At 42.3% G+C, this 14,903-nt stretch overlaps 1 protein-coding gene across 1 annotated transcript in view; it reads left to right on the forward strand.

The window, feature by feature from the left end:
• The window catches only part of LOC146760335 (cytosolic carboxypeptidase 4-like), a 74,891-nt gene extending 63,816 nt beyond the window's left edge, over nt 1-11,075 (forward strand). Inside the window, exon 5 of the mRNA XM_085551529.1 lies at nt 9,732-11,075. Coding sequence (XP_085407655.1) covers nt 9,732-9,950 — 219 coding nt within the window. The 3' untranslated portion in view covers nt 9,951-11,075. The remainder of the gene's footprint in view (nt 1-9,731) is intronic.
• The last annotated feature ends 3,828 nt before the right edge of the window (nt 11,076-14,903 follow it).

The raw sequence follows: 14,903 nt of genomic DNA on the forward strand, positions 1-14,903 counted from the left end.
GGCCAAATGAGTTAAAACCATAGCTGAAAATGCTTGGGTGGGCCTGGAGTCTGCTCACTTTTCTGTATGCTGAAGTTATTCATACAAGCAGAGAAGTGGAAGTAGAGAGGGAGGAAAAGTGATCCAGGGATTAAACTGCCAATTTAGGACTTGCAAAAATTCAACTTCTTGCTTTCCCAGACTGCTTTTATGAGCTAATTCATTTGACACAGACTCTCAGATGTACTTAGAGCTCCACCTCACATTTAATCTTCAGGCACCTCAGGCTATAACCTGGCTGTGACTTGTTCCAGGTTCCATAGAGTTCACACAGCAGAAGGTGTACGAGTGAGAGAAAGCCGTGGGTAGACTACAGATGAATGTTGAAGGCACAGTCAGATGGGGTAACAGCAGTTAACCTGTTGCCAGTACTGGAACCTGCATTAAAGACAGAAATGTTCTTGAACAAAGCACTTGGTTGTCACCAGTGTAAAGTAGTTTTCTTTTCTTACACTGCCCCAGAATCACTGTATGACCTTGAACAGTTTCCCCATTTCTTCTTCTTGTCTGCCAAGTAGGAGAGTTAATTATCTGGAGCACTATTTGTTTTCTTTCAAGAATTAGCACTTATTTTTTCTATTTATTTTCTGTTTTGTTGTTGTTGTTGTTTTTCCTGACAAACAAACAATGACAACAACAAAAACATACTGACAATTCCCACTACTTTTGTTCTTTGCCCTCTGGACCTTCTTTATGGCTCATCTACGTTGGTTTTGCTTTCTATTTTTGTCCATCTTTTATTCCTGATTCAGCCACTTTTCACAGTTATGCCCCACATAAATGTATGCATTGGTCCCAGTGATACCCAAGAAGTGATCTGGCAAAACTGGACCTTCTGGTACCATGTACTACCTTCCATCTCAGGAAGCATTGCGAAAGAGGTGCACCAGCATCCAGCAAGTATGGAAGCATTCCATACCCAACCACTACTGCTCTGTGTGAGTGTGCAGTCTCTGGGGGAGGGTGATGAGAATATATCCCCATCTTTATGCTTACTTTGGTTGGCTATCTATGCTATCTGAATAAGTAGAACTTGACAACCAGTTTTACCATTTGCTAAATCCTCAGTTCTCTTACAAACAGGCCTTTCAGGCCTCTTTCTGCTCTCTGATCTGCTTTCCTCCATCCCTTGAACAATCTAGCCTGTAGCATCTTTAGCCAGGGAAAGAGTCCGTTTGAATGACAAATCAATAACCCATCTTGTGACGAAACAAAGAAGTTTGCTCAGTCCCAGCTGAATCAGAGCATCAGCTAAATTCAGCAGATTTTCAGGGAGGGTTGACAGCAAGCTGGGCCTTGTTTCCTCACCTAGTAGCCAAAGTACTGAGGAAAGCGAGGATGGGCATTCATAACGAAGCACACCTCTCCAACAGTGAGATGGGGATTGAGGTTTCCATTAGTTTTCCTCTTGTTATCATTCCTCCACATCAGCATCCACTGACCTCAACCACCCCTCCCTCTTTCTCATCCTTTTATCTCTCCAGTCCTTTTATCTTCTGTCTTTAACTCAACCCCTCTCATCTTTCTAGAAATTCAAGCTACCCAATTTTTTTTCTCCATCTTCAGCCTTTTCTGCTTGCTTAATCCCTTTGAAATCTTTTGGCCCAAATTTCTATCCCCTAAACTTTGTCTGTTTAGAATGTCATACCTACTGCTTAGGGATCTCTGGGCCATGAGAAAAACTGGCTTGTTCCCTACTGTCCTCATCTCAATAGCTGGTTCCCCATTGTGCATCAGCATGTTTTCTTTCACAGGGGTTTAAAGGACACTATCTTTTGGGGCTGGCCCAGGCTAAAATTTCATCTGCAGGCACCAAATGTTTCATTCAGCTGTGTGGTTTGTCCTGTGCAGCCTCCAAGTAGTTTCTATTAGTATTCCAATGGAGAGCTCACTGATGGAATTAGTGGGAAACCAGACTGCCAATTTATTTATACCCAGCCTTAGGGCATAACCATTGTGCATGTGTAAAGCTGTTGAGATGCAGAGTATACTCTGCATGTGTGTGTGTATGTGTTGACTGGAAGTAAGTTTGCAGGGAAAAATATTGCCTCAAGGATTGAACAGTGCCCAAAAGTGACCGTACTGTGTGCCAAAGATCCCTTTTCTCTGAACGCAAGAGAAAAATGATGGCTCTGAAATCTGTTGTCTACTTGTGTTTATTAATATCTTTCAACTCCAGTTTAACTGCAGCTCTTGTTACCCTGGTGGAGAGAGAAAATTCTAATTTAACTTCTGGAGTCCTTCCACCTTCAACAATATCTGTGTTATGAAACTATCGCTGCCTTTGGCTTGTGGGGTTGTTTAAAGCATATGAGTAATGAATAACGAAGTTTTCCCATTACATTGTCTCTTAGCCTGTGATGTGTTTTTAGGTAAATTGAGAGACGTTGGAAGCATTTAGTTGTGAATATATAGTTGATGCATCAGTGCTGAATGCGAATGAACTCTTTTTCCGGTATAATTTCATCAACTTTCATTAGGAGAATTTTTATTGCCATTATCTTGGCCAAATGATAAATCACGGAATAGCTTTCTTATTTTTCCCCCTCCTTCCGTGTTTCCTATTACTGTGACACAGTGTCATTTAGGAGATGCAGATGAACACCTCACTGCCCTGTTATGATAAAAACAGTTTGGGCAGAGAACAAATGTACTGGTTTAACTAGACCAAGAGCTAATAGGTTGTGTTCATTTAATTCATCTGATTAGCCATGTTGAGTTCCTCTGGAATGTTTCTTCCCACCAAATCATATATACAGATACATCCAGATATTAGAGCATGGTGATGTCTCTTACCATACTGTCTGCTGTGGTATGAAAAAATGAGAAGAGATTAGCAAATAATGTCTAGTTCCATTATTCTTTAAAACAGCCAGGAAACTATAAACCTGTTATCCTTTAACATTATGTCTTCAAAAGACATGCATGAGGGGGCCCAGGGGACCAGTGGGCATATTTGTATTGCGCAGCAATGTGTGTATTGAGCCAATGCTGATCCAGACTGGCACTTTCATGTTATGAAAAGCAGAAACTATGCAAAGATATGAGCTGATCATCAAAGAAGAATACCTTTGTTAGCATATCCATGAGGCTAAACTAATTAAGACTGATGATCTTGTCTGCAGCTTTCTGGTACAGTTTTCTGATTCAGACTTTGCTTAGATTTTGCTGGCTTGGAAGACTGCACTGCACTCCGCTTCTCATACAGATGCCTCCAGAGGAGGATGGAGCCATGTAGGATTGTGATGGGGAAAGATAGGGTCTCTGAGAGTTCAGGACATTGCAGAGGACCTGATGGCAGGTAGAACAGCTTCCTCCTGCATGGTAGTGGCAAACGGGTTATATATTGTCACTGTGAGTAGAAACAATCCAGCTTGACTGCTGTGGAGCTTCTTAACCAAAATCAAAAGTTCACCACTTCTCTTTCTTTATCTCTTGTAGAATTTCAAGAATTTCAAGCAAGGCAGGAGGGGCTGGTTTCTACCCAGAGCACCAGCTCTTGGCACTGCTGGCAGATATCATTAATGCTGTTAGTTTGATGCATCAGTTCTGTCAGCATCTTCACTTTAATGGTAGTCACCAATGCAGCTCCAGCTCCTGCCTCTGCTGAGAGCTGAGGAAGAAGAGGGAGAGCATTGTCTGAGTTGGAAAATAAAAGACTGCCTGTGTTTGAAGTGAATTAAATGTGTTAACTTGTAATGTTCTAGCTGAGGTTTCCAGCTGTTATTCCCGAGCTGTCTGTTCTCGAAGCAATATGGGTCCATCATAAAGCAGCTAACTTCAGAGCATGAGCACTTACTGTCTAAGGCTTCTCAGGTGTATTATACTTTTATTATTATTATTTCTCTGTTCATAGTTTCCTAAGGCCTCTTCATATCCTGAATAAAACCCTGGGGAATTGTAAGCCCGCAGGCTGAGTTTTAGCACTGTCACTATTCGCATCTCCTGGATTGATAGGTATTTAGTGTGCTGCCTGGATCCTGGAAACAGGACCCTAAGATACACCCCAGGGAAAGCCCCAAGATGTTCCTTGTATTTTTTACCCCTGAGAGAATAATTCCTTTGCTGTGGAAGTGACTTATTTTTGCTCAGAAATGCCACCATTTCCACCTGCCAATTGTAACTGCCACACTAAAATGTCTTCTGAAGTAAAATAATGGAAGTGAGGAATCTATGTAGAGCTGCTAGGCCCTCGTTGTTTTGTATTAATGACCATTGGTTCCTCTAAGCCTCTTCATCTATTTTCTTCCCATTATTAATAATTACTATAGTTCATTGCACCTGGCTCTTACTTAGCAAAGCTTGCAGTGATTAGGATGGGAGAAGAAATGGTGTTAGAGATTTGCTGACTGCTTTAAAGATATTTAAGAGACTTTCTGAGAGCAGAAGTCAGATCTCCAGAGTCCTTTGTCTACGCCTGGCAGGGAGGCTCTGTTTTCTCATATTGTTTGTGTGCTCTTCTAGGCACGTCCTCTGCTTATCTAGCTGTCCAACCACTCAGTATATGTACAAGCTCAAAATAATGCATTATTTGTTCATTATTCATTATTATAATTACCTATTCATATTTATTCATATAGTTTGAGAAAACAAGCAGAATTTCAATGTGGTTACTATAGGAAAATGTGTTTGTTATCAGATAGGGCTGCTTTAATGTTAGATTTTATTTGTACATGCTGGACTTGCTGGAGTTGAAGTGAAGGCATTCGCCTTGTAAGACATTTTGTGGCCTCTAACAAACATGAACCAAAAAAAAGCATTACAAGGGAGCTGTAGATGGTCACTTGGGAAGCCTCTTTTTTCCATCCACCTCCATGCTGTTGGCTCCCAATTTCTCTCAGCTGTGCAGAAGATCCTAGAGAAATTATAAGTGCAACCTTACATAGGAAACATAAACAAATTAAAGAAGGCAAAACAAAACTAACTACTAAGAAACAGGAGACTGGAGCTCAGCCCCCTGTTATCAGTTACTGGTATATTTGTCATGGTTTTGTAATTTTGCTATCAGTATAAGCAGTCTGTTTTGCCTGGCCTGTCAGAGGACCCGTCTGTTGTGGGGCTGCTACGAGTAAAAGAGCAGCAGGTACCGATTGCTACAAAGACAGTGCACAGACGGCAGTATCGCACCAACAGGGATTCCTTGCTCCCCATTCATGATTTGATTCGCCAGTTGGAGAATCAGGGAGTGATCAGTAAAACTCACTCACCTTTTAACAGTCCCATATGGCCAGTGCGTAAAGCCAGTGGAGAATGGAGGCTGACAGTAGACTACCGTGGCCTGAATGAGGTCACACCCCCATTGAGCGCTGCTGTGCCGGACATGTTGGAACTCCAGTACGAGCTGGAGTCAAAAGCAGCCAAATGGTATGCCACCATTGACATTGCCAATGCCTTCTTCTCTATTCCTTTGGCTGCAGAATGTAAGCCACAGTTTGCCTTCACCTGGAGGGGCATTCAGTATACTTGGAACCGTTTGCCCCAGGGGTGGAAACACAGCCCAACCATTTGCCATGGGTTGGTCCAAACTGTACTGGAACAAGGTGGTGCTCCTGAACACCTGCAGTACATTGATGACATTGTTGTGTGGGGTGATACAGCAGAAGAGGTTTTCACAAAAGGAGAGCAGATCATCCAAATTCTTCTACAAGCCGGCTTTGCTATTAAGCGAAGCAAAGTAAAAGGACCTGCCCAGGAAATTCAGTTCTTAGGTATAAAGTGGCAGGATGGACGTCGTCACATCCCAACAGATGTGATCGACAAAATCACTGCCATGTCTCCACCAACTAGCAAGAAAGAGACACAATCTTTCCTGGGTGCAGTAGGCTTTTGGAGGATGCACATTCCAAACTACAGCCTCATTGTAAGCCTCCTTTATCAGGTGACGCGGAAGAAGAACGATTTTGCATGGGGCCCTGAGCAGCAGCAGGCTTTTGAACAGATTAAACAAGAGATAGCCCGAGCTGTAGCTCTGGGGCCAGTACGGACTGGACAGGATGTAAAGAACATCCTCTATACTGCTGCTGGAGAGAAAGGCCCCACTTGGAGTTTGTGGCAAAGAGCCTCAGGAGAGACCCGAGGCCGACCCCTGGGATTCTGGAGTCGATCATATAAGGGGTCTGAAGAGTGCTACACTCCAACTGAGAAGGAGATCTTAGCCGCGTATGAGGGGGTTCGGGCTGCTTCCGAAGTAGTCGGGACTGAAACACAGCTCCTTTTGGCACCTCGACTGCCAGTGCTGAACTGGATGTTCAAAGGACAGGTTCCCTCCACTCATCATGCTACCGATGTCACCTGGAGCAAGTGGATTACGCTGATTACACAGCGAGCGCGAATGGGAAACCTCAATCGTCCAGGAATCCTAGAGGTAATCATGGACTGGCCTGAAGATAAAAGGTTTGGAACATCACCAGCAGAAGAGGTATCACGTGCTAAAGAGGCCCCACCATACAACGAATTACCAGAAAATGAAAAGAAATATGCCCTATTCACAGACGGATCATGTCGCATTGTAGGGAAGCATCGCAAATGGAAAGCTGCTGTGTGGAGCCCCACACGACAGGTTGCAGAGGCCACCGAAGGTAAGGGAGAATCAAGTCAGTTTGCAGAGGTAAAAGCTGTCCAGCTGGCCTTAGATGTTGCTGAACGGGAGAGGTGGCCAATGCTGTATCTTTATACTGACTCATGGATGGTGGCAAATGCCTTATGGGGGTGGTTACAGAGGTGGGAACAAAACAACTGGCAACGGAAGGGTAAATCTGTTTGGGCCGCTGAATTATGGAAGGACATTGCTGCCCGAACAAAGAATATGGTTGTAAAGGTGCGTCATGTGGATGCACATGTGCCCAAAAGTCGGGCTACTGAAGAACAACAAAACAACCATCAGGTAGATAAAGCTGCCAAAATTGAGGTGGCTCAAATTGACTTGGACTGGCAGAATAAGGGTGAATTATTTCTAGCTCGATGGGCTCATGAGACCTCAGGTCATCAAGGAAGAGACGCGACATATAAGTGGGCCAGAGACCGAGGGGTGGACTTAACCATGGACGCTATTGCGCAGATTATTCATGATTGTGAAACATGTGCCATAATTAAACAAGCCAAAAGGATGAAACCTCTCTGGGAGGAAGGGCGGTGGCAAAAGTATAAATATGGGGAGGCGTGGCAGGTTGATTATATCACCTTGCCACGATCTCGCAGTGGTAAGTGTTATGTACTCACCATGGTAGAGGCAACCACTGGGTGGCTTGAAACATACGCAGTACCCCATGCAACTGCTCGAAACACCATATTAGGTCTTGAGAAACAAGTCCTGTGGCGACATGGCACCCCAGAAAGAATTGAATCTGATAATGGGACACATTTTAAAAATTCCCTTATAAATACTTGGGCCAAAGATCATGGCATTGAGTGGATTTATCATATTCCCTACCATGCACCAGCTTCTGGTAAAATTGAACGATATAATGGGTTGTTGAAAACTATGTTGAAAGCAATGGGTGGTGGAACATATAAGCACTGGGAGAAGAATCTGGCAGAAGCCACTTGGTTGGTGAATACTAGAGGATCTGTCAATCGTGATGGTCCTAGTCAATCTAGCCCCCTACACACTGTAGAAGGAGATAAGGTCCCTGTTGTACATGTAAAGAACATGTTGGGAAAAGCTGTTTGGGTCCTTCCAGCTTCTGGAAAGGGCAAACCTATCCGTGGAACTGTCTTTGCCCAGGGACCTGGGTGCACTTGGTGGGTAATGCAGAAGGATGGGGATGTTCAATGTGAGCCACAAGGGAATTTGACGCTGGGGGAGTGCAGTCAATAATTTTATGTATTTATATGTATATATGTTTGCATGTGTAGTGTATTTTAGTTATTATAGTTGTACATTTAGTTATGTTACATGTAATTCTACTGTTTAGCTATCATAATTTTACATACGTGTATATATATGTATATATATATTTACCATGATGTAATAATGTAGAATAAGGGGTGGAATGTCATGGTTTTGTAATTTTGCTATCAGTATCAGTATTCCACATCATAACATCATGTCAAGTATGGATACTTCTATTGAATGTGCAGTCCACAGAAGAAGACTACATATCCCAGAGAACAACAGGGTTAATGATAAGTCACGGGACCAGGACGCTGTATAATCTCGTTCCCAGGCTGGAGTGCCCTCCTCCTTCTCTCGGACTTCTCGGAGAGTGGGAAGCGTTCCAGCCGTGTCGCCTAGAGTTCACAGTAGGCCTCTCGGTTTTCGGGGACTCTCTCTCTCTGTTTCGTTCAATTTGTTAGCCTCAATTATATTATATTGTGTTATCTTGTATTTCGGTATCATATTTAGTAAAATAAGTTTTTCCTCCTTAGATTGTCGCTGTTTTATCCCACTCCCTTTTTCCCCCTCCTTTCCGGGCCCCGGGAGGGGGGCCCACGGGGTGGCTTCCCCTGTCACGGGCATAGGTAAATCTAAGTAACCCGTGACAATTTTATATATATATAATATATAATATATATAATATATGGGCTCTGTTACCTGTAAGATGTGCAGTAACAAACACCGAGTGAAGGGTCAAGAGCAGGCCATGCTGGTGTGGAGCACACACTGTGCTTGTGGCTGGTGCCAGGGCTGTGAGCACGGACTTATGGCAGTTGCTAAGGAAACAGTCTTGGAAATGGGATTGGAGTTCTTGTCAGAAGGTTGGCTGCAGAAATGGTTTGTGCTTCAAAAGCACACGGGGCTGATACTGACAAAGGCTGCAATTGTTCAGCAATTGATTCAACCCCTGGTGTGATAGCATTAAGGAGTAACACATGATGTGATCACTAAATGCCAAAGATGAGGGATTTTGCAGTTTCTTTGGGTTATTTTCGGTGACTCTTTTGTGGTTTTGGAGGTTTTTTTTGGTCTCTTGCCATCTCACTGCTTGTGAGAAACTACCAGTAATTACACCGGATTACTCCTATGTAGGCCCTTGATGTGTTACTTTTTTGTTGGGTCTTTATTTTTTTAAGTAGTGAAAAAGCATGCACAGACAATTCAAAGTCAGGGCTCTTCCATGTGAGGATCCACAGCTTGAAGGAGTCCTCTTGGAAAGGTGATGTTGATAATCCCAGTCCTGTTTTTGCATTTCTTTGCCTGCACGTCCCTACTAGAGACATAGGCTTTTAATACACTGAGAAATTCCTCAGAGTTATTTGTTATTTTGCAATTACTTTGTAATTGATTTTCTTAAAAAGCAATTCATAACTTGTTAAAGATGTTCCCTCCTTCCCCTCTTCACTGTTTTTTCTCTAATCTCTGCCACTGTCCAGTATTTACAGTCATAAAACCTATTTGTTTCCCATTGCTTAGGGAGATGACGCTTCTAGAGAGAGAAAAAAGATGAGACCTAATGATTTGTAAGAGTGTATTTAGTCAGATCCTCTTGGGGTATGAGTCTAATTTGTACAGTGACAACTTCAGTGTAAGTAACCAGAGCAGTTACACTACTTGCCTCTGTTGCCTCTGTAAAATAGAAGCTATTTTAGAATAGATCCTGTAGAACAAATGCTATCATTGAATTCATGATTGACTGTATGGGAACCTGAATGAGGTGATACTGTAATACTAAGAGCTGTCCTTCTGAAAAACAGTCTCCCAACACCTGCGCTTTGTACACTCAGCAATGAAACTTCCTCCTTTTTTCCACCAGGGCCTGCAGCTGGGAACTCAAGAGCTGGAGGAGATGGGAAGCAAGTTTTGCCTTGCTCTGCTCATTCTGCACCTCAAATCCTTGCCCTGCAGCAAGAAGGTGATAGCTCAGGCAGCGCTACTCCTAGATCTGGAGGAAGAGATAACAATAACAGACCGGGCACAAAGGTCAGTGACAGTTTCCTTACAAATTTCATTTTCCTCTCAAAATATTACTTGAGCATATGGATGGCACTGTCTCAGTGAATTCATCAACAGGAAACTGAAGTTTCAGGTGATACTCTGTCCACCTCAGATCTCCTCTGTGGAGTCAATCTCCTACAGGGAAGATGTTCTCTAGGTGAAGGACTTTGATGGTATGATTTAGAAACAGTATGCCTGATTCTGCAAGGATTCGCACAGTCATTCCTCTTTTCCTCACAGCATTGTATCCTACAGACATATGAAGCATAGGTTTGTGATTTTTGGTGCGTGTGATGAAGTCATTATCCAAACAACCATATGGGAGGTGTTTTTTCCTAATTGCAAAATTCATTTCTTAGCTTCCTGTGTTCAATGGGATGTATGCAAGTGAGGTTGCCTCATATGTGGGGAATTTGGCCTGGGTAAAGGTCAGAATATGGGATGCTTCAGCTGTGATGAAGCAGAAATGTATGTGCTCTTTCTAAACCATGCTATTCCTAGTTCTACATGCAAGCACTTACTCTTGCAATATTGTTTTTCCAAGACAAATGGAGGAAAAAATAACTGAGTGATGTGATATGATTTGAAGTTCCCAGTGGGTTTGTTATCAAAGAGTGCTTCCAGCTTCATCAATGAAAAGCCAATTTTTTCTGTTGCAGAAATGCCCCCATAATTTACAGCAAACTTCCAGTCTTCCCCCTGCAGGAATACTTAACTGACATTCGCACCACCTGTTCCTCATGCCTGAAACCATTCTTACAAGCTTGTTCGTGGTTTTTAATGTTTATGGGGAACAATGAAAAAAAGAGAACTAAAATATAGAGACATTCCTTTTGTATAGCTGTGCTCACTTGTACATATGAACACATAAATGAAGCAATTAACATGTATCCTAAATGGTTTCAGTACTGGGGACAGCCATCCGAGAAATCGTTGGTGTCTCATTAGAGAGAGCTACTGAAGCCTGGCCAGGTGGATGAATTTGAGATATAAATCAGATTTTCCAATTCTGAATTAGAGCTGGAGGAGTTTTTGCATGAAAGTAACTTCAGGGAAGGAAAATATTGAACTCTGACTTGTCCCAGACACTGAAAATAAGTTGGTCATACCAACTCCATGAGCACTTTCTCTCATTTGTGTGGTTTTCCATTACCTTTTTCTTTGGTTGGTTTCATGTTAGTGAGCATTCATTTCATTTTTCCTAATGTTGTGTGGGCGATGAACCTTTACCAATATAGCAGCTCTCTAATGACAAATACTTTTAAAGAAGTTAAGAATTAAAGAAAAATCCCTTACCTTGTACAGCTCCCATGCCATTCCATATCTGTTTGTGGTGGTCAAAAGCAAAGCGCTCTGTCCCTTCAAGGTTCTGTGTCATCTGGGGATGGGATGTCACTGCTGAAGGCAGTGTGACGGTTACTTGTTCATTTTCACTCCAGTGGGTGGAATTGCAGATTTATGGAGTTCTGATGGGTTAGGTGCAATTAGTTGGCATTTGTAGTACAAGTAAACATTACATTGTTTGCTCCTGTCTAAAGATTTGCCATATTACAGGAGCTTTTTGCAAAAGATCAGGAAAAGGGAGATGTGGGGACCAAGGGGCTTGGCTTGTAAGTGTATTCTATTTTATGATAAATAATTCATTGAAAAGGATTGTGCAGCTTATTGATTCTGATTCAGAAAATTAATATTTTGCTTCTGGGTTTCTTTGAGTCTCGCCAAGAGAACTGCATAATTTGATTTTAGAGGGAATAAGAGGCCTAAAGCAACCAAAGGAAGAATGCAGAATAAAGAGAGCACACTGCTATGGGCAGGAGAGCAGCTGTATCCAGGCCTCTCCCCCAGCTCAGACTTTGAAATAAAATAATGCATAGACTATGAAATAAAAAACTGATTATCCATCAGAACTGGAGGTTGCAGTGTGGGGTTCCACTCGGTCTAATCTTACTCTGTAAAGATGAAATCCAGTCTTTCTCCATTTAGGTAGCACAGGGAGCTCAGCAGAGTCTTTCTGCTTACTGGTGGTGTGTCACTACATCAATGGTAATTATAGTCTACTTTTGCCAAGACTAGAGCTGTCTTTCATGGTTTAAGGAGCAGGAAGTGTTTATAGCTTAGAACCAGTGCTGTTGTCTTCTGTAGTTACCACAAAAAACACTTGAACACTTTCTATGCTTTCCTCTTGTGAGGATGGAAATAACCCAAATTATTTTTGTACCTTTGCCAAAGCAGAGTTGAACTCGGGGCCTGCAGGTGCTACACAGGAGCGACCTAAATGGTTACACTGTGGGATGTCTTTCTTGTGTGCTTTACACTGTGAGCAGAGGTGGTTTAAACACCTTGCAGGCAATCCCTTTTCCAGACCTCTGTACTGTGTAATGAATAGTGGGTGTTTAAGTGGGAGCCAATGGGTCTGACTGCAGCTTAAGTTTGTTTTTGGTAGAGCGTGTTGCAGAAGACTGTCTTGACTGACTTTCTCACCTAGAGAAAGATACACATATGGATGTTTCCTATCAGAGCAGGATTAACAGTGTCAGAAGAAAACGATGACTGTCACTCGACCTTGATGAAAATACGATCTTTATTTAGTTGATAAGGTTCTATTTTGCAGAAAACATGCTGAAATTGCTCTGACCACTCCAGCTGTGATCAGTGAGATTAATTGCACAGTGCTTATGTTCAATACATCTATCTAATTTTCTAAATGTGCATTTCTGAGTGCCCGTCTCTATAGTACTCCGGGTGACAGGTCAAGCCATGGAAAGAGAAGTTAATCCAGTACTGGACAGATCTGACTTCCAGGTGATATGTCTCATGGCAAAGGTACATAGATCACAAGCCAGAGGTCTTTTATGTTACGAAACTCCTACGGTTCATGTTCTGCGTTTGTGTCTTTTTTTTTGTCATGGTGTCTGGTGTGCGTGGCATTGACTTGGCATCTCAGCATCTCCCTCCAACAGCGAACATTTTCACCTGTCAACGTTTATAACTGGATGTGTCTTTTAATTTTCCTCTTAGAGCTCTCTCTGCTCAGGGCATTTTGCAGCCTTACTTTTCCGCTACTGCTGTGAGGAGGATGAAGGAGCAGGCTGGACACTGGCTACTTCTCTAGAATAAACTATTTGCTCTGTCAGAGTCAGTGAGCGGTAGATCGAAGCAAGGTAATAGCTACTGGGGAAATGACTGGTCTAATGGAGGCATCTTGTGTGAATGGGGGATTTCTCTCACCTGATTTCATAGTGTTCAGTGTACAGTCTCCAGTGAGCCGAAGAAAGGTGTGCTAAACCTTTAGTGGTCCTAACAAAATGTATTTTGGAACACAGGCAAGAATTCCTTCTTGACCTCAGTCTAGCACATACAGTATATGAAGTCATTCAGGAGCATTAACTGTGTAGTAAGTTCCCAGCAGAGGCAGGGTAACAAAGTAGCTATATCTGAAAATAAGCAAAAAGGGAGTTGAATTTTTGTCTCTGGGGCTACATTACTAATAGAACAGTAGAGTATTTCCCCCAGAACCTGGAAATCCTTGGAGAACATGAAATTCACATAACAACTCTTCATCTCTGGTTCTCTAAGGGCAGCTGTCTTAAAGACCAACAGGTAACTACTGAGATTATTGCCATGAGATGCAGTGAGATCATAGGATTCTGGATTACCTGAAAGTGCTTGTCTTTGTGGAAATAGTTTAACTCTGAAATCTCTACAGTACACTGCAAGTTCCTTACTCAGATATTCTCTCTCCACAAAAACCTCCTATTTACTTCCTACTCAATGCTCTACTCAATGCTGTACCTTTCTAAAACTGGGGAAAGTCTAGTAAGGGGACTTTTGTTTTAGCTCTGTTTAAATGGTATGTAAATGATGTGCTAGCAGAGTCCTGGAACCAGTACTCCAAAGGTTGTTGGTACCTAATATATTGCTTCCCATGATTATTAGTTGAAGACAAAAACAAGTGATTCTTTAAATGTTTCCAAAAAGAATATCATCCAGAGAACATCCTGCAAACTTCAGAAGCATAGATGCATCTGGGGATGGAACAAACTCTTGATCATCCTAATACAATTCTCATAACTGCCTGTCTAGTGGTTAAATTGTTCAAGGTATCAGCCAGCTTTTAGTTAGCATCCTGTGCCCCTGGGGCATTTCTCCTTAACTCTCACACTTGTTTAGGTGCCGTCACCCTCATATTGCACAAGACCTACTAAAGAACTTAGTAGTTTGTGGGTTTTTCTTTTCAGAAACTTTTTATAGGTGTTTTTCTGCATCAAAAGGCTATTCCTCTACCAGCAGGCCAGTTTTAAGGACCATTCTGCCAAGTCAAATGTCAAATATGTGGAGGGTTAACTGCATTTTGCAGCCATCTTCTGAAAAACAAGGTAATGTATCAGTTGATTGTAGAGGCATTTTACTCTCTTATCTCACAAAGATACAGTGCTGTAGATGTTGGCTTCACAACTCTGCTTTTGCTCAAGAAGAGCCACTAATTCTTGTATTTCCAGCCATGTCTTGCAGTCAGTTCAGGCATTCGGAAGCTGTCTTCTGGGAAAACAAAATGACAGCATGTACTTCAGACATCATGTTTTTTGATAATAAGTTTCATGCCTCATTTGCTATGAAACAATTGGGTTTTAAGTCAGTGCTGCCCAGGTAACTTCACATTTTTCATGACCACAAAGAGGATGAGAAGTGACTGCTCACTAAGAGCAGGTTTCAGAAAGCATTACCTTGTTAAGGGTGTTTTCCCCTTTTTCCTCATGTTTTGAACGGATGGCACTTCTGTTCATTCTCTTTTTGCATTTGTGCCTTTGAGTGTTTTGCAAACACTGCAGCAGTTGTAGCCCTTTGTTTGGGAGGTGTTTCTTACATACTGAGGCAGACCCTTGCAAAGTCATTAAGTGTTTTCTGCTGACTCAGATATTATTCATCTCTTGTGTTTCTTTATCATTTCTTATGTTTCTTGAACAGAGATAAATTTCTCTCCTCCCCAGAT

Source organism: Coturnix japonica, chromosome 6 (assembly GCF_054131305.1).
Source record: "Coturnix japonica strain WE chromosome 6, WE-NBRP24, whole genome shotgun sequence".
Lineage (NCBI taxonomy): Eukaryota > Metazoa > Chordata > Aves > Galliformes > Phasianidae > Coturnix > Coturnix japonica.